General features: G+C 40.4%; 2 protein-coding genes across 2 annotated transcripts in view; one reads left to right on the top strand and one right to left on the bottom strand.

Moving 5' to 3' along the window:
* The window catches only part of GABRB3 (gamma-aminobutyric acid type A receptor subunit beta3), a 220,938-nt gene that overhangs the window by 20,136 nt on the left and 182,335 nt on the right, over positions 1 to 18,467 (top strand). The window lies entirely within an intron of this gene.
* LOC133769365 (DNA-directed RNA polymerases I, II, and III subunit RPABC4) lies at positions 15,503 to 15,864 on the bottom strand. The gene has a single exon (XM_062204563.1). It carries the CDS (start codon positions 15,827 to 15,829, stop codon positions 15,653 to 15,655), a length of 177 nt encoding a protein of 58 aa, XP_062060547.1. The 5' UTR covers positions 15,830 to 15,864; the 3' UTR covers positions 15,503 to 15,652.

The raw sequence follows: 18,467 nt of genomic DNA, 5'->3' as shown, positions 1-18,467 counted from the left end.
CAGAGAGAAAGGTCTAGAAAAGTCTTCCATCTGCTGGTTCACTCTCCAGATGGCTGCAGTGGCTGGAGCTGAGCTGATTCAAAGCTAGAAGCCGGGAGCTTCCTCCCAGTCTCCCATGCTGGTGCAGGGGCCCAATCACTTGGGCCATCCTCCACTACTTTTCCAGATTATAGCAGAGAGCAGGATTGGAAGAGGAGCAGCTGGAAGACTAACCAGCACTCTTTTGGGATGCTAGTGCCGCAGTCAGAAGCTTAGCCTACTATGCCATAGCACCAGCCCCTACCCTGATTCTTAATCCTTCCATTATGCCCTGACACAATAGTGATTAGATGAAGGGCATTCAGACATGATTCACATTTGCACAAGTGTCTTGACTACTTCTGATCTTTATTTTTTTTAAATTTTTTAAAATTTTTATTTATTTATTTTTGACAGAGTGGACAGTGAGAGAGAGAGAGACAGAGAGAAAGGTCTTCCTTTTTGCCGTTGGTTCACCCTCCAGTGGCCGCTGCGGTAGGCGCGCTGCGGCCGGCACACCGCGCTGATCCGATGGCAGGAGCAAGGTGCCTATCCTGGTCTCCCATGGGGTGCAGGGCCCAAGCACTTGGGCCATCCTCCACTGCACTCCCTGGCCACAGCAGAGAGCTGGCCTGGAAGAGGGGCAACCGGGACAGGATCGGTGCCCCGACCGGGACTAGAACCCGGTGTGCCGGCGCCGCAAGGTGGAGGATTAGCCTACTGAGCCGCGGCGCCGGCCTTGATCTTTATTTTATTTTTTTCCACCTCAAAGTCATGCGTTGGACTAACAGTGCTATTCTGAGTTAAGACTGTTTTTGCTGGGTTCTTTTTCCTCTTTGTCCTCTTATTGTTCTTCTGACCTGTCAGAAATTTTAGTTCCTCTAGTCCTTAAACACCTGGTTCTGCCTTCCCTGCTGACAGCAATGAAATCCTTTTCAAGGTTCTCTGCTCACTTAAAATTAGGGGTGTGTGCAGCTTTTGTCCAGTCTTCAAAAAGACATTGGTCAAAGTGTCACAAGCAATCGTCTCTATCAGGAGAGTGATCTGTGACTACAACACGTCTCTCAGTAGATTAGTCTATTTTTTTAAATGGGTCTCTGATTCTTTTTTTTTTCATGTTTCTTTATTTTATTTTTATTTATTTATTTGACAGGTAGATTTACAGACAGTGAGAAAGAGAGACAGAGGTCTTCCTTCTGTTGGTTCACCCCCCAAATGGCCGCTACAGCCGGTGCTGCACCAATCCAAAGCCAGGAGCTTCTTCCTGGTCTCCCACGCGGGTTCAGGGGCCCAAGCACTTGGGCCATCTTCCACTGCCTTCCCGGGCCACAGCAGAGAGCTGGACTGTAAGAGGAGCAACCGGGACTAGAACCTGGCGCCCATATGGGATGCTGGCGCCGCAGGTGGAGGATTAACCAAGTGAGCCACAGCGCCGGCCCCAGTCTATTGTTTTATATACATGGTTCTCACTACTTGGAACATTCTCTCTCTTTTTTAAAGCTTCCATTCCTACTTCTCATTTTTCCTGATATTCCTTGAACTCAGATTTTGTTTCCCTCTGAAGATGAGGAGCATGGGCTCATTTGTGCCCTGTGCCCCATACTCACCCCAGCCCCAGTGTATTTCCTAGACAAATACGCTTTTCTTCCTGTCTGGAATTCATCTATCTATGCTCTGTGTTTTGATTTTCCTATGCCCATAGTCACTGTTTCTTTTCAATGTATCTTCTCTTCCATTAAGTTCTTTGCTTTCATCATAATTTTTTCTTCTTAAAAATATTTATTTGAAAGGCAGAGTTGGAAAGAGAGAGAGAGAGAGAAAGAGAGAGTTCTTCCACCTTTTGGTTCACTCCCCAAATGGCCATATGGCCAGAGCTGGGCAGGTCTGAAGCCAGGATCCAGGAACTTCTTCCTGGTCTTCCACATGGAAGCCATGCTCTGCTATGTTCCCAGGCACATTAGCCGGGAGCTGGGTCGGATGTGGAGCAGCAGGGACTTTGATGCCCATGTGGGATGCTGGAGTTGCAAGTGGCACCTTTACCTGCTATGCCACAATGCCAGCCCCTTGCTTTCATTTTCATATGGGAAATAACATTTCTGTTTTTAAAAGAGATACACCATGCCCTTTGCTTGACCTTCCCCTGACTGTTGAATTCTTTTTCACAGTCACTTTCCTTGACTACGTATTTCTGAACAGTATTTCAGGGACTGGATCAGCCAGTAGCCCTTGTATGTGCCCTGGTAGTAAGTTCAACTCTCCAAATTGCACTGCATTTTGTCACTCAGTCCTAAAGATAGTTTTCATCTGTATTCTTTTTCCCAAGTTGTTAACTGAATCTTGCCCAATAATTTAGTAATGTAGTAAATGCTCATCCTGTATTCCCATTGCCCTAGTTTGGAACTCTCAGATGAAGCAATTTATCATTTCTCTTTACTTGGTGATTTGCTTATGTTCTGGTTTCTTATTTAATATTACATATATAAATAATACCATTCCTCCTGGCATTTCCAGGGTCGGAACTCCGAATGTCTCCTGTCGCTAAACGTTAAGAGTGCCTGCTCAGTGCGTATTAGAATGGAGTGAATAGAGTTAATGACTACAGTGACCAGATGCAGGTAATAAGGATCAGCTCCCCAATCTGGGCAGAGGGACTCAGTGGACATTCTTTCAGCCCTTATGTCTGGAGCAACTAGGATATTAGCAGAGTGTGGGCAGGAAGCTCTGAGATTCTCGGCCAGTAGCAGATCTTGCTGTATTTGGTTGGTCCAAGGAACAGGATTTAGGTTTCTTTGAGGAAATGATAGAACAAAGGAAAAGCAACAGATGCTTTCAGCATGAGACTTGATAGTGATGCTATTTTGATTAAAGAGCTGGCCAGAAGCAGAAAAGATGGTTCATCTTCAGAGAAACTGTCACCCACGGAGAGAGCTGAGATGTTGGTCCAGGTGTACAAAGTTTCAGTTAGACAAGAGGAGTAAGTTATGAAGACCTAGTGCACATCTTGTGACCATAGTTAATTATAACATGTAACACTTGTAAGTTGTAAGAGAGGGGGTTTAAATGTTTCACTCAAGACAAGGATAAGAATGTGAGGTGATGGCTGTGTGAATCAGCTTGATTTAAACATTTCACAATGTATATTTACACCAAAGAGCACATTTACACCATAAATACTGTTGGCCCTCCTTATCCATTTGTTCTGCATTCTCTGGATACAAACAATTGATGATCAAGAATATTAATAAAACTAAAAAATATTAACATAGCAATAAAAATACAAACAAAATACAGTTTAACAACTATTTGCAGAACATTCACATTGCATTAAGTGCTGTAAGTAACTAGAGATGATTTAAAGTATATGGGAGGATTGTGTAGTTAAATGCAAATAGTAAGCTGCTTTATCTAAGGGACTTGCATCTGTGGATTTTAGTATCCATGAGGATTCTGGACAAAAACACCATGGATACCAATGGATGACTCTATATCTAATTTTTATTCTTCAAATTAAAATATACATATAAATTTAGAAAACTCTCATCAGAAAGAGTGAACAATGAATGGCACATAAGTAATAGTGAAATTGTGGGGGTTGACAGGAAGCATGTCCATGGCTTCCTGTCCTGTACTCATCACCCTTACCTTACGTAACTACATGGTTAATAGGAGGATCAGAAACAAGGGAGGGAAAGAGAGAATGGGTTTTAGGAAGGAAGCTTTTGGTCTGCTAGTTAAGTAATGCAATGTTGTAATGTTGTTGAGTCTTAAATAATATTTCAAAGCATGCTTTTTTTTTTTTTTTTGAATAGAGCAGCATGCTTTCTAGGCAAGGTAGGAAGGCTAGTTGTGCTAACTGCCAATCAGAACTAAAAGTCATGTTATGTAATGTATCTGAAAATTAGAGATGCATGTAGGATCTGTAGTTACACCAAGTGTAATGTGAAACATAACCCTTTTTTCTGAAAAATAAAAATCTGAGATTAGCTAGAAGAGGAGCAGATTTGACATATGAAACCCAGAAAAGTGAGGGCAAGATTTGTGCCCTGATGAAAATTCATTTACTGGATATTGAATTAACAACAGCATAAGCCACATTAGAAAAGGGATAATGAGTTAGATTCATCATTGAATTTCTTCCCATATATGGTTTAAAGATATTAGGGGTACAATAAAAATTAGAAACCAAACATCAAATTCCAAACCAGGATTAGGAGATGGAGGTGGTTCGATTAAGATTCTTCATCTTGTGACCTTCTATGTTTAGAGAGCTTTTTTTTTTTTTTTTTTTTTTTTTTTTTTTTTTTTTTTTTAACGGAAGGAAATCTGATCACTGCTCTGTTATTACTGTTGGGCCTTGTTCCCAGAGTCTGAGACCATAGACTTTGGAACAATGTAGTTTTCCATCTGCAATTGTTCTGGACACATTCCTGTGCATTTCTGGTTTGAATTTCCACAAATAAATTGTTGCTAGTGTTGCCAGTTGATGCTTAAAAGGTTATAGTTTTATTTTAAATATTTGATTAGCATGAATTATAAAATGTGTTTTGTTAAAAACAAAGAAATACCATGAATTCTGCATAGCTTTATCATTAAAACTGTTTTTTTCTCCAGCTTTTTATTAAAATGAAAAATACAAAAGCTCAAATTTTGGGGAACTCTTGCAAAAATGCATTATGTAAGCTTCAGCATTTGTAGTCTTTGAATCTTTCTAAATCTCAAAAGACTATGAAAATATGCAGATTCCTCTATTCGTAGATGCTAATTACATTTCATAATACCTAATTTTAGAGGGAAAAAGGGCCAAATGCTGCATTGTTATTTGAGGAACTTAAAAATGAAATGTGAAAGTAAATATGCTTTGGAACATTTTTGTAATTCCTTGATTTTTCTGAGTTCCAGCAAGCAAGCAATGTACTTTTCTTTTCATCTCAATAGAACTTCATTACTTTGATGTTTGACTTTTGTAGACCACATCACTAGGCTTTCCCAAGCTGTCATGTCTCTACAGTTTTCTACCATTTATGAGTTGACCATTTCATGAAATTCTTATTCTTCAATGCAATAGAGTCATTTTATTATAAAATAACTCATTGTGTTAATTTTATTTAATAACCACAGCTTATTACAATCTAATATAAACTCATATTTTAGTTAATGTTGACTCACTTGTTCCTCTGTATTTTGCTTAATTCTTATTATTTATTAAGTTGAGCATGCCTCAAGGATAGGTATTGTGTCAGCTGATCCCTTTTTTTTGGCACAAAACAAGGACTTTTTAAAAGAATAATTTATATTTTCATAATAAAGCATTAACATTTCCATGTTGTCATGCAGCTTCCTGATTTGAGTTGGAAATATCTTATTCCTTTGAGCAGTCCCATTTACAAAGTCTTTGAAGGGCAGTAGCTAGGTATGAATGGGGGTCCAAGACTTAGTATTCCACTACAGCTAATTGAGGGCTTGGATTGAATGGATAATTAACACCCACAGATTATTGAAAACCTCATTTTAGTAAGTCGCTTTAACTTCTTCCTCCATTGAACTCCTTCCAGAGTTGCTAATGAGTAGTGAAACACACTGATTTGAATTCCAGCTCCTTTTATTTCCCTGTGTTATTTCTGGTGGAGATGCTAATAAGCAGGAATACCACCGGAAAACAGAGACAGAGGAGGTGGAGAAGAAGAATGAGCAAACAAGGCTGTATATTTTAAGGTTTGTTTTATATTGTTGTTGTTTTGCTTTTCAAAATTTTATTTATTTTCATTTTATTTGAAAGGCATAGAAGCAGAAAGGGAGAAAGATGGAGAAAGAGATTTCTTCCATTCACTGGTTCACTCCTCAACATTCTTTAACATCTGGATGGGACCAGGCCAAAGCCAGAAACCCAGAACTCAGTCTGAGTCTCCCACGTAGGTAACAAGAGTACAGTTACTTGAATCATCATCTTCTGTCTCCCAGGGTGTGCATTAGCAGGAAGTTGGATCAGAAGTGGAGAAGCTGACACTTGAACCCAGGCTCTCTAATTAGGAATAATGGCATTCCAAGCGGTATCTTGTCCTTTGCTCCAAACACCTGCCTAGCTGCTTTTTAAAACTGTCCAAACCGACTTCCGCTTCTGGAGAAGGTGAAGTAGCATAGCTCTTCTCAGGTCCTCCTTTGTACAATGGAAAAACTCTGGACCAAAGAAGACAGGGAGAATCTGAAGGCTGAACCAAGAAGACAGACTGCTTGGACCTCCTGACTTGGGAAGTGGTGTTATATTGAGCTCTTTGGGTTGTAGTTTTGCCTTTCTTATGTCCCAGATAATGTACTGGAAAGCCTCTGTCTTCGTTTGTTTTCTGCTGCGGTACGAGAGTTAGGGTAATTTATAAAGAACAGCTGTTTATTAAGTTCACAGTTCTGGAGGCTGGAGAATACAAAAGCATGGTTTTGACATCCACAAGAGAGACCTGAATTGAATTCCAGTGTCAGCCTGGTCCAGTCCTGGCTGTTTTGTGCATTCGGGGAGTGAAATCAACGAGTTTAAGATCTCTGTCTTTGTCTCTGTATCGCCCTTTGAAATAAGTAAAAATAAATTTGAAAAGAATTAAAGAATTCTCCTCAACATGGTAGTGGATGATGATTTTGTCAATACTTTTTAGAAAGATTTATTTATTATTTGAAGGCACAGTTACCAAGAGCGAGATAGGGCTGGAGAGAGATACATCTTCCATCTGCTGGTTCACTCTCCAAGTGATCTCAGTGGTCAGAGCTGGGCTGGTCTTAAGCCAGAAGCCAAAAGCTTCTTCTGGGTCTCCCAGGTGAGTGCAAGGGTCCAAGCACTTTGGCCATCCTCTGATGCTTTCCAAGGCACATTAGCAGGGAGCTGGATTGGAAGTGGAGCAGCTGGATCTCAAACTGGCACCCATATGAGGTGCCAGCATTGGAGGTGGCAGCTTTACCCACTATGCCACAACACTGGCACCTGTCAACTTTTAAAACAAACCTACACAAACCCTACAACTATCATCTTGCTTGATGGTCAGTGATAATATCCCCCCATTACCACTCCAGGATTGTGAACAAGGCAAGGATATCCATTCTCACCTTTATTGCTCTACCCACTTGAGTAAAACAAGGAGAATCAGATCAGTAAGTGGTGTATTGGAAAAGAATAATAAATTGTCCCTATTTGCAGGCAACATGATTGTTTACATAAAACATTTTGGAACTAGCAAGTGAATTCGGCAGGATTACTTGGTGTAAAATGATCAGAAAAAAATCAATCACGTCTATGCACTAGCAACAAATGTGGAAACTGAGGTTTATAGAAAAACGTGAAAACATTCACAAGCACTATAAGAAAATCAAATACTTAGATATAAATTTAATGAAATGCACAAAAGTTGTGTGCTAGAAATTGCAAAATGCTGATGAAAGAGATGAAAGCGAATTTAACTAAATGGAGAAATCTCCTATTTTTACTAATTAGAAAACTTACCAGCCGGCGCCGTGGCTTAACAGGCTATTCCTCCTCCTTGTGGCGCCAGCACTCGGGGTTCTAGTCCCGGTTGGGGTGCCGGATTCTACCCCGGTTGCCCCTCTTCCAGGCCAGCTCTCTGCTATGGCCCGGGAAGGCAGTGGAGGATGGCCCAAGTCCTTGGGCCCTGCACCCGCATGGGAGACCAGGAGAAGCACCTGGCTCCTGGCTTCGGATCAGCGTGATGCGCCGGCCGCGGCAGCCGTTCGAGGGTGAACCAATGGCAAAAAGGAAGACCTTTCTCTCTGTCTGTCTCTCTCTCACTATCCACTGTCTGTCAAAAAATTAAAATTAAAAAAAGAAAACTTACCACAATAAGACATCAGTTCTTCCCAAGGCTTTTGCTAGATCAAGACAAACATTCTAAAACGTATATTGGAAGTCATAGGTGCAAGAGTAGTTAAGGAGATACCAGAAGGGAATAATACACAATAATTCTGCTTCCTACATAACCACAATAATCAAGACAATGCAATACTTGTGTCAGGTTAGATATATAGATCAATGGAATAGAATACTGAATCCAGAAATAGACCCTCACAGCTAGGCCCCAGTGATCATTTTAACAGATTTGAAAGCAGTTTAGTAGAGGGAAGGCAGCCTTTTTTCCAATAATGATGAACAGATGAACGTTGATGTAAACCTCATGCTTACACAAAAAAATGTATGCAATGTGAACTCAGACATAAAGCTTCAAACTTTAGAAGACTATAGAAAGACATCTTTAGGACATGTGACTAGAAGAGTTCTTAGACTTAACACCCAAAGGATGACTCATAAAAGAAAGTAGATTAGTCCTGATAAAAACTAAACCTTTACTCTCCAAAAAGATTCTGTGAAGATGGAAAGACAAGCAGTATGCTCAGAAAATATCTGTAACCATGCTTTTGATAAAAAAAAGTCTGGGAATTGGAATATGTAAAGAATTCTCAAATTCAGATGTAACAAACAATTCACTAAGAAAGTGGGCAAAAGATATTAACTGACATTTCATACAACAGTATGTAAAGATGGCAAGGAAGTCCATGGCAAGATGTTCAGAATGTCAGCTCTTAGGAAAATGCAAATAACACTGTAAAGAGACATTTTTAAGCATCTTTCAGGATGACTATAGTACAAAAGATGAAAACATCCAAAGCTGACTTATACTGTCACTCATACATCGCTGGTGGAATTGTAAAATGGTTCAGCCAATCCAGAAAATAAATTTACAAAAGTTATTTTCAAAAATGCAAAGCTTATTTTAAAAAAATTCCTCCAAATTAAGCATGCAACTACTTTACAAGCTAGTTGCTACACTCTTTGACAGAATGAAAACCTATAGTCACACACAAAAAGCCCTATAAATGAATGTTCATAGTGTCTTTATTTTTAATAGCGAGAGTGGAAGCAAATCAGTTTTATGACAGGGATGAATTGCTAAATTGTGGATCATCCATACCATTGAATTAAATAAAAAGGAAGAAACTATTGATACAAGCAAAAACTTGCATGCAATCTCATGGAATTATGTTAATTAAATGAGCCTATTCTCAAAAGTTACACACTATGTTTTATTTATATAATCATTAGGAAAAATAAAATATTAGAGAAAGAGCTCACGTTAGTGACTGACAGTGTTTCAGATAGTAGAAGAGACAGTAGTTAGTATGGGTAGAAGGGGTAGCAGGAGGAACCCTTGTGATTTTGGAACACGAGTGTATCTTGTTTATGGCTACAGGAATCTGTGCGTGTGGTGAAATTGCATATACCTATAACTCTGCCCCCCCTTGCGTGAATGAGTGCATGCAGACTGGTGAAATCTGAATGAAGCTGTGGATTGTACAGTGTCAGTTTCCTGGTTTTGACATGAAGATGTGGCCATCTGTGGAAATTGAGTGAAGGGAGTATGGTGCCTTTTCATACATTCTTTCTTATACAACTTTCAGTGATTTGTTTTTATTTAAAAATAAAAAAGTAAAAATTCAGAAGACACATGAAATATTTTATACACACATATGTAAATATTCACATATAAATACATACCACTAAATGAAGTTTTTTCGAAAATACAATTTGAAAATTAAAAATTCAAACTTCAGTGTTAAGAATTTGACACTCCTTTCTTATTTATTTTTATTCACTTGAAAAGCAAAGAGAAAGACAGAGATCTCTCTTACACTGCTTCACTCCCAAATGCTTGCAACAGCTACAGCTGGACTAGGTTGAAACATGGAGCCAGGAACTCAATCTGGGACTCCCATCCTGGTGACAGGGACTCAAATACTTGAGCCATCATTTGCTGCCTCTCAGGGTGTGCGTTAGCAAGAAACTGGAATCAGAAGCAGAGCCAACCTCAGGCACTTGAATATGGGATGCAGCACCCCAATCAGTGTCTTTCCTGCTCTGCTAAACATTTACCCTTCATTATTTGTTTCAATGGAAGTTTCTGTTAACATCGATGAATCAGGTTGAAAATAATTTCTTCTGTGATTGATAATTCTAATTTTTTTCAATAGCAGAATATATTTTAAATATATTCTAAAAAAGAAATGGGAATTACAAAAGTGGTTAAACATCCTTACAACCCATTTAATTTTCTAAGTGATATATTTGAGAAGTTTCATCTTTGATCTTGGTATCAAATGCAGTTGCTCAATTACTAATCCCTGATCTGTAGTAAGTTGCATAGAAGAGTGTATAAATTGTGCTATTTTTAAAAAGATTTATTTATTTATTTGAAATCAGAGTTACAGAGAGAGGGAGAGACAGAGAGAATTTTCCCATCTACTGGTTCACTGCCCAGATGGCTACAGTATCTGGGGCTGGGCCAGGCTGAAACCAGGAAGTAGGAGCTTTCTCCACCTCTCCCACATTGAATAGCAGGGGCCCAAGCATTTGGTCCATCCTCTGCTGCTTTTTCTCAGGCCATTAGCAGGGAGCTGGATTGGAAGTGGAGCAACATGAACTGGTGCCTATAAGGGATGCTTGCATTACAGGTGGCAGCTTTACCTGCTGTGGCACAGCGCCAGCCCCCGACTGTGCTATTTTTATATGCCTCGTTCCAAAAGTGTAAAATCCCTTCTCTTTAGGTTATGTTGTGCCTGGCTCTTATTTTATCATGCTGGGAGAGGAACTAAATATATGTCTCTACTGTTGATCAACAGTGCTTTTTTCTGCATACTATTTGTTGAAGTCTTTACTTAGTGTAGGGTTAATCTTATGAGTATAAATAAACTGAAAACACTGGGTCCGGCGCTATGGCGTAGCAGGTAATGTCACCGCCTACAGTGCCGGCATCCCATATGGGCACTGGTTTGAGTCCCGGTTGCTCCACTTCTGATCCAGCTCTCTGCTGTGGCCTGGGAAAGCAGTAGAAGATGGGGCAGGTCCGTGGGCCCCTGCGCCCACGTGGGACGACCCAGGGGAAGCCCCAGGCTCCTGGCTTCAGATCACTCCAACTCCAGCCATTGTGGCCAACGAGGGGGTGAACCAGCGGATAGAAGACCTCTCTCTCTCTGCCTCTCCTTCTGCCTCTCCTTCTCTTTCTGTGTAACTCTGACTTTCAAATAAAATAAATAAATCTGTTAAAAAAAGAAAATAGATGTTTATAAAAATTAAGAGTGGGAATAGGAGAGGGAGAAGGAAGGGTAGGAGTGTGGGCAGGAAGGAGGGTAGTGTGGGAAGTATCACTATGTTTCTAAATCTGGATATATGAAATACATGATATTTATATACCTTAAATAAAATTAAATATTATAAATAAATTAAAATTATATATACGTATGTATAAAACCTTTGTTTTTGGGTAATTGGTCCCATTCTTTCTCCCAAGCTTTCTTATCTGTCAGCACATTCACCTTCCTGATGAGTGGGGAGAGCTGAGAGAGGAATTTGTTCCTAAGAAACCTGAAATGTATTTCTCAGAGATGAGTCCTGAAAGCATACCCATTGCTGTTGTCATTTGTAGACATATTCATTCATCTCTGGTGATCAGTCCAGGCAGAGGTCTGAGCCAGTTGCTTGCTGAAATTTTTGGTAAAAATTGAAATCGTGCATGGTAAATGTTCTTAAGGAGGCATGAACTGGCGGATGGGGAAGAGAATCATTCTGAAGGCTGAAAATGGCCATCTCCTACTCAGGTTGTCAGAACACATTTTTCTCAATAACAAAACTGAAAAACTAATACAATGTTCACTTTTCCCATAATTTTGGATTTTTTAAGCTCTTGCACAGAATGTCCATTGATTTAATACAAACTTTTTTAAAAAAATATTTATTTATTTATTTGAAAGTCAGAGTTACACACACACACACACAGAGAGAGAGAGAGAGAGAGAGAGAGAGAGAGAGAGAGGTCTTGCATCTGATGGTCACTCCCCAATTGGCTGCAATGGCCGGAGCTGTGCGGATCCGAAGCCAGGAGCCAGGAGCTTCTTCCGGGTCTCCCACGTGGGTGCAGGGGTCCAAGGACTTGGACCATCTTCTACTGCTTTCCCAAGCCACAGCAGAGAGCTGGATAGGAAGTGGAGCAGCCAGGACTTGAACCAGCATATGGGATGCTGGTGCTTAAGACCAGGGTGTTAACCCACTGCGCACAGTGCTGTCCCCAATACAGACTTTTTGGGAACATCTAGTTGTGCTCTGTCATCATTTTAAATTTGAAAAAATAATAAAATATATCAGAACTGGACACCTACAATTTATAGCAGGTAGAGGATTATACACTTAAACATTAACAGCCATCTATCACAAAAGGAAACTCAAAAGAGATGAGGTAAATTGCTCAAGCCATGTAGCTTGCATGGAACTGGGATTCAACCCTCACATGAAATCTTTCTAGTATAGAACAGAGAGCCCTGTGTTAGGGACTGTGAAGGAACAGAGAAAGAAGCCTGGGTACCATTTTCATGAAGAAACTGTTGACAATCTCACGGTGAGCCGAGAATGCTTGGTGCTGTGTCATTGTTAATCATTCCTCTATTAATATGCTACTAAAATAAAACCCAGTTAAAGCCTACATTTTGGCAGTACCTTGATACACTGATAAGAGTCATCTGGAAGGATAAATGGGTGAGAATAAGAGTTAAATTTGGGAGGAAAAATATTACAGAACTTCCTTATGGACTACTCAAAAGTCAGTTTGAAATGATAACAGTGATGATATAGTCAATCAATAGAAGAGAAAGTTCAGTAACAGACATATTCATATATGAGAATTTAAACAGCTACTAAAGATAGGGTTTCAAACCTAGGGCAAAGGGATAATCTAACTTTTTAGGTAAAAATATTAGACAGGCTTTCACCTCATGCCATGTATGGCATGTTTATTTGAAATGCAGAGTTACAGAGAGATAGGGAGCTCTTGTATATGCTGGTGGTTCACTGCCCAAATGGCCACAATGGCCAGGGCTAGGACAATCTGAAGTCAAGATCCTGGAACTCCATCTGGGTCTCCCACAAGGGTGGCAGTGTTCGAAGTACTTGGGCCATTTTCCAGTGTTTCCTCAGGCTCATTAGCAGGGACCTAGATTATAAGTAAAGCACCTGGGAGTCCAATGGGCATCCATATGGGATGCTGCCATTGCAGGTGGAGGCTTAACCTGCTGTGCCACAATACCCACTCCAACAGTTTGTCCCAGAAATTGTGTTGTGAGAATTTTTCTCTGGAAACATTTGTACAAATGTTATAAAGATGATAATGTTATCATTCTTTAGAACAGTGAATAAATCATGAGTACCCTAACACCCGTCCCCTGGGAAGCTGGTTAAATAACCATGGATACCGTCAGACAGCTGGGAACTGCGACATTGTTCAAAGACTTAGGTGTACACCCACACATGGTTTAGTCCATGAATATTTTCAATTCAGCATGCATTGTATGAACATGAATTTGGAGAAAATGCATATAAACTGGAAATAGTAGGTAGAGGACTCACCAGACAATTCTGCTATGTGTTAGACTGAACTCTTTTAAAGGGTGTCAGGGGGATCACAAGGTACTAACACAAGAGTATTTTAGCTTCATGGCTAATGTGAATTAGTTTTTCGATATTTAGATAGAAATGTTGGACAACAGACTCAATATGCCCAATGAAAAAGCTGCCGTGTTTACTCTCCATTTTCCTTCTCCGTATAAAATATGTAGAAATCACTGAAAACCCATTATAGGGAAGTCAATTCAATTTACCCTAGGCTTATACATTTTTCACTCTTAACCGGAACTTGTTACTGCAAGGAATAAAATATAAGGAAAAGAAGTAACAAGAGGTAAGTCTGTATTGTGTTTGCATTTTCTGGATTCTCATATACAGTGATCATGGTTACACACACCTACACATGTACACACCCACAAACTCCTCCCTTAACCCTTTGAGTAAGCGCTGTTGTCATCATGCCAGTTTACAAATGAAGAGAGGAGGCCCTGTGATTTTGTCATTGCTGTGACTGGAGTCTGCTGTCTGCCTTGGCTGTGGGACTCTCCTGCCATCTCTGCCCTCCAGGTGTTTCTAAGAACATACTTGTGTGTGGTGTTTATCATTTTGAGAGTGAATGAGGGCATTATTAATGCCATGCTGGGACACGCAGGAGAGAGTCCAGGCTGACTTGGGCAATGAGCAATCAACAGTAACTGCCCTCAAACTAGGTGTGTCTCTGTTGTCTGAGAGTGATGTGTGTCCCAAACACTGATTAGAAATGTCCCCTGAGAACTTGAAAGGGGGCTCAGGGCCCCAGCCATGGGAGAAGGAGAAGCTTTGTGGGCAGTGACAAGGTAGTCCTGGCAGAGGACACCCTGAAGACTAAAGGAGAGAAACAGGATAAAGATCTGGTGAGGGGACTTCATGGTATGGTGATGTCCAGATGGCTCTTCTGGCCTTACCTCATGCTGTTTCTTGGTGCAGCCCCAGCCTCAGGTCTCCACTGCACTGCTGCCTTTGTCTTGGTCCTTGAAGAACCAGCCGGTCCTCTCCATTTGAGATACTGATCCCTCAGCCAGGGTGAACTGATCACATCTGCTCTGGTTGGGCCCCGGAGACCAGCATTCATTTCAACTGCACTCTTCTCCAGTCTCTAACAAGTGTTGGCCTAGTGGAATGTGTCTGCTTGCTGGGCTGCCTGCTGCAGCAGAATGGAGGCCTGTTTTGTATTGTTCTCCCTGGCCTGCCAGCTGAGCCTGGGGTGTGTGTAAAGCTAGGATGATGAACATGGTGCTGGTGGTAGGGAGTCGGGTGGTACATGTGGTCAGCCCTGAGAAGCTCCCGAATGTTTGAGTAAGGAAGTGAAGATTCCAAAACTGACTTGAAGTCAGATGATTTTGTTGGCAAGTTGATTAAAAACAGGAGTGTTGGAGACAGAGAGAACTGAGAAGCCCATGCTGGTGTAGGGGCTGTGTATCACCAGGTCTGGTTGAAGAGGTTGGCAGGAGGACATCTCTTGCGTGTACCCCTTTTTGTTTTCTGAATGTAAGAATATGTGTTATTTTAACCCCTTTTATAAACCCCTCCAATCTTTTCTTAATAAATTCCCCTATTTTATTTTCCCAAATTTATTATTTAAGCACACCAGGTATTTATTATTTAGAAATACCTGCTCAGTGAAAAAAGGAACTCCCCATCCTGCCTGCTGGTTCAGCCACTCATTGCCTCCTGGCCATCTGCTTGCTACAGGAAGGTGAATTAATTAATGCATTAACTCTGCAAATATTTATTGAACGCCTAATGACCCCATAAAAGATTTTCCATTTCCTAGCAACATTATTGGACCAAATACTATAAACAAGTGATTTCTGCCAATAAGGATACATTTTTTTTTCCAAGGAATTTATTTAATTAGACTTTCAGAGGGCTCTAAAAATCTGTATTTTTCACAAGGACACCAGATGATTCTAGGTTCTGATTGCAAGTATAGTTGAAGAAAGTAATTTTAACCTTCATTTGTGTCACATTACATAAACAATAAAATTAAATTATAAGTCATGCAAGTTAACTTCTTTACATTAAAAGATACCTAAATACAATATGGTTCAAAAATGAAATCATATGTAGTTCAAAAAGATGCTAAACCAAAAGCCATACAGTGAGAAACATTAACAGCAAATGCAAGTACAAATGAAGATATTCCTCTGAATGTACATTTCAACGTGCATCAAAGACCACCAATCTTTTTGTCCTTTTCTTGTACATTATTCTGTATCCACATTCTCTGCATCTGATTGGATCCCTGGATTTTATTTCATTTTCGGTGTGACATTCTCCACAAATATATATCATTGGCTGCTGCTTCGGGGGCTGAACGTCTTTCTGGGCGTCCATTGTCAGTCCCCGTGTAGCACGGAGGAACTCCGCATCTGCTCAATAAGGATACATTTTTCTTGATTTTCAAAATAGCCATTTCTTCTGGTCATGATTTCTGACACAAGCAGACATGAGAATTTCATACACAGTCCCCATTGTGTGTTCAGGTGCCATTGCTTTTGAGAGCCTGTCTGTGTGGGTTGCTGTAGACACTGTCTTTACTGAGTGGAACAGGGGAGTGCTGGGTGGAGGGAGACTGGGCACAGTCAGCTGTGTCAGGACACCCGAGGTAACCAGCAGAGGATATTGGTGAGCTGGGCTCCCTTGGGCCACTTTGTTGCTTCCTGAGCTGAAGTTCAAAATCCTATCTTTGATAACTACTTATCAGAGTTATTTTAAAAATTAAATTAAATTACACATAGTATAGGGAAAATTACTGCACGTGCTGAATATGTCCTAAATTCTTCTGCATCTTTTTCTTTTGCCTCATTGTGAAATGTGAGGAGCCTTCCCTCTCTTCCTCTGTTATGTACTCCTTTGTATTTTAGTGAAATCTGTGCCACAGTGTTCATGGGTAAGCAAATCTAACCCTGGGTATTGATAGCTCAGGGAGTCAGGAAATGTGAAGAAAGAGCGAGAGTCAGTCCTGGAGGCAGCCCTGGTTCCAAGTTGTCTGCCAAGGTCGGGGTGGCCGTCATCAAGTCGATAAACACCAGGAGGGGGTGCTGACATGAAGCCACACCTGCTAGAAGTGCAGGCCTCTCAGTCTGTAAACATGTGTGGGACAACGTTCACCACGAGCGTTCACCATCATTTTTTCCCTAACATTATTTTGAGTTGTTTACTGAGGTCCTTTTAAGAAGTTTTAATCCTAAAAAGGAATTATAATTGATACCAAAGATAGAGGGTACAGGCAGAAGCTCTTTCAGGTACACCAGGTAGAATGGCACATCAATACAATTTGTCAGTAAGTCCAAGGTCCTTAAAAATTGGTATCTTTTGTCTAATGATTTCTCTATGACACAGAAACATCTGGAAAATTAGACAAGGACTTGTGGCTTGTTGTAGTCTTAATATCAAAAATGTAGAAGCAAACTAAATGTCTAATGAGTAGTGTTCAATTGAAATGGTGGGATATTGTATAGCAATAAAAAATAGTGTCTTCTAATCTATTTCTTGATAGGGGACTAGTCATATGTGTTAAATAAAAAGGTGGGATATGAGATTGCATGAACAAAATTACCCCTTGATATTAGGCTATAATCTGAAATAAAGCAAAATACTGGCATTTCCATCTGGATAGATTACAGGGAAATCTTATATTTTATTCTGTTTTTCTTTGTTATTTTCCAAATACTTTACAGTTTGTTCATTTTTGTTTTATATGTATTTTTTAAATTTATTTTTCTGAGGCATGGATCAGTTTCAGGTAATGACAGATATTTGTGGACAAGAAAAGGTCCATAGAAATTAGGAACTGAGGGAACTGAGAAAACAGTGTTCAATTGCTGTCCAATTGAATACTGAAAGAGATCTAGGATTATGCCATACTATTGCTGCTACCAATAATAGCACTTAATACTTATTGTGTGCTTGCCAGTGGCCACTCACCTTATGCATTAGTAGGTGTGTGACAGAATCTCTTCCTACTGGTCTTCAAAGGTTATCTTCAGATTCAGTTTCTGTCTTGTTGAAAATATTTTCATTTACACAGTGAAAGAAGCACAGCTCATCTACTTTAAAATGATTTCAGTGTTTCATTTTGTCAGGCTCTTATTTTTCATGTTCAATTTTATTTTGCACAGTGAGTTCTTTTCCTGGGCTGTCAAGTTATCCCTGCATTGCAGGTCCCGTTCCTTTGACGCATATAGCAGAATTACACAGACACAGATTGCTCTCTCGGTCAAATGTTTCACAAACAGATCATGAAGGGCCAGGTGCCCTGAGTCTCCACTGTGTTCCTGGGAATAGAGGCAGCAGGTTTCTGTAGTCATTTGGGAGAGAGACAGTACTTTAGAGAGAAGTGTTATCTCTGGAGACCTAGGGGTGATGCAAGAGGTTATGATTAAAAATCAAGAAGGTTAAACCCAAAGGGAAAAAGGCTGCACTTCGTCACTTGTCTTTCTGATTTGAAGCTGCATCCTTTCGAGAGCCAACCTGGAAAGCGGTGGTGATTGTACGTTTAAGGATGTTTCCATCTTCACATCATCTTTGGGCTCATTCTCCCTTCTAGTCATTGCTCTGTTCGCGCAGTCAGCATTCACTGGGCACCTGCTCCCCACCTGCTAATTCTCACAAGAACCCCCTTTGTTTGATATTGAAGTGGAAACACGTTCTGGTAACAGTCATGTGCCACACAGTGGTATTTCAGTTAACAAAGGACCTCATATACCACGGTTGTCCCATTAAGATTATGTTGCCTAGTGACACATAACTTTTCTGAGCTTTTATAAACACACTGCATACCGTTTGCAGTGCATTTGTCGGAACATTTCCCTAAGGTTAAGCAACATGTGACAGTAATTGCTTTGCTTTAAGTCATAAAACTTCCTCATGTTCATCTGCAACCTTGTCATGCACCCTACAAAAGCTCAACTGTCAGCCTTCCTCTGGAGGACCTGGCTTTTCTTGCTGATGCCCAGAGCTTTCCGGTGCA

The sequence above is a fragment of the Lepus europaeus genome, chromosome 11 (assembly GCF_033115175.1).
Source record: "Lepus europaeus isolate LE1 chromosome 11, mLepTim1.pri, whole genome shotgun sequence".
Lineage (NCBI taxonomy): Eukaryota > Metazoa > Chordata > Mammalia > Lagomorpha > Leporidae > Lepus > Lepus europaeus.
This window is presented reverse-complemented; position numbering and strand designations above follow the sequence as displayed.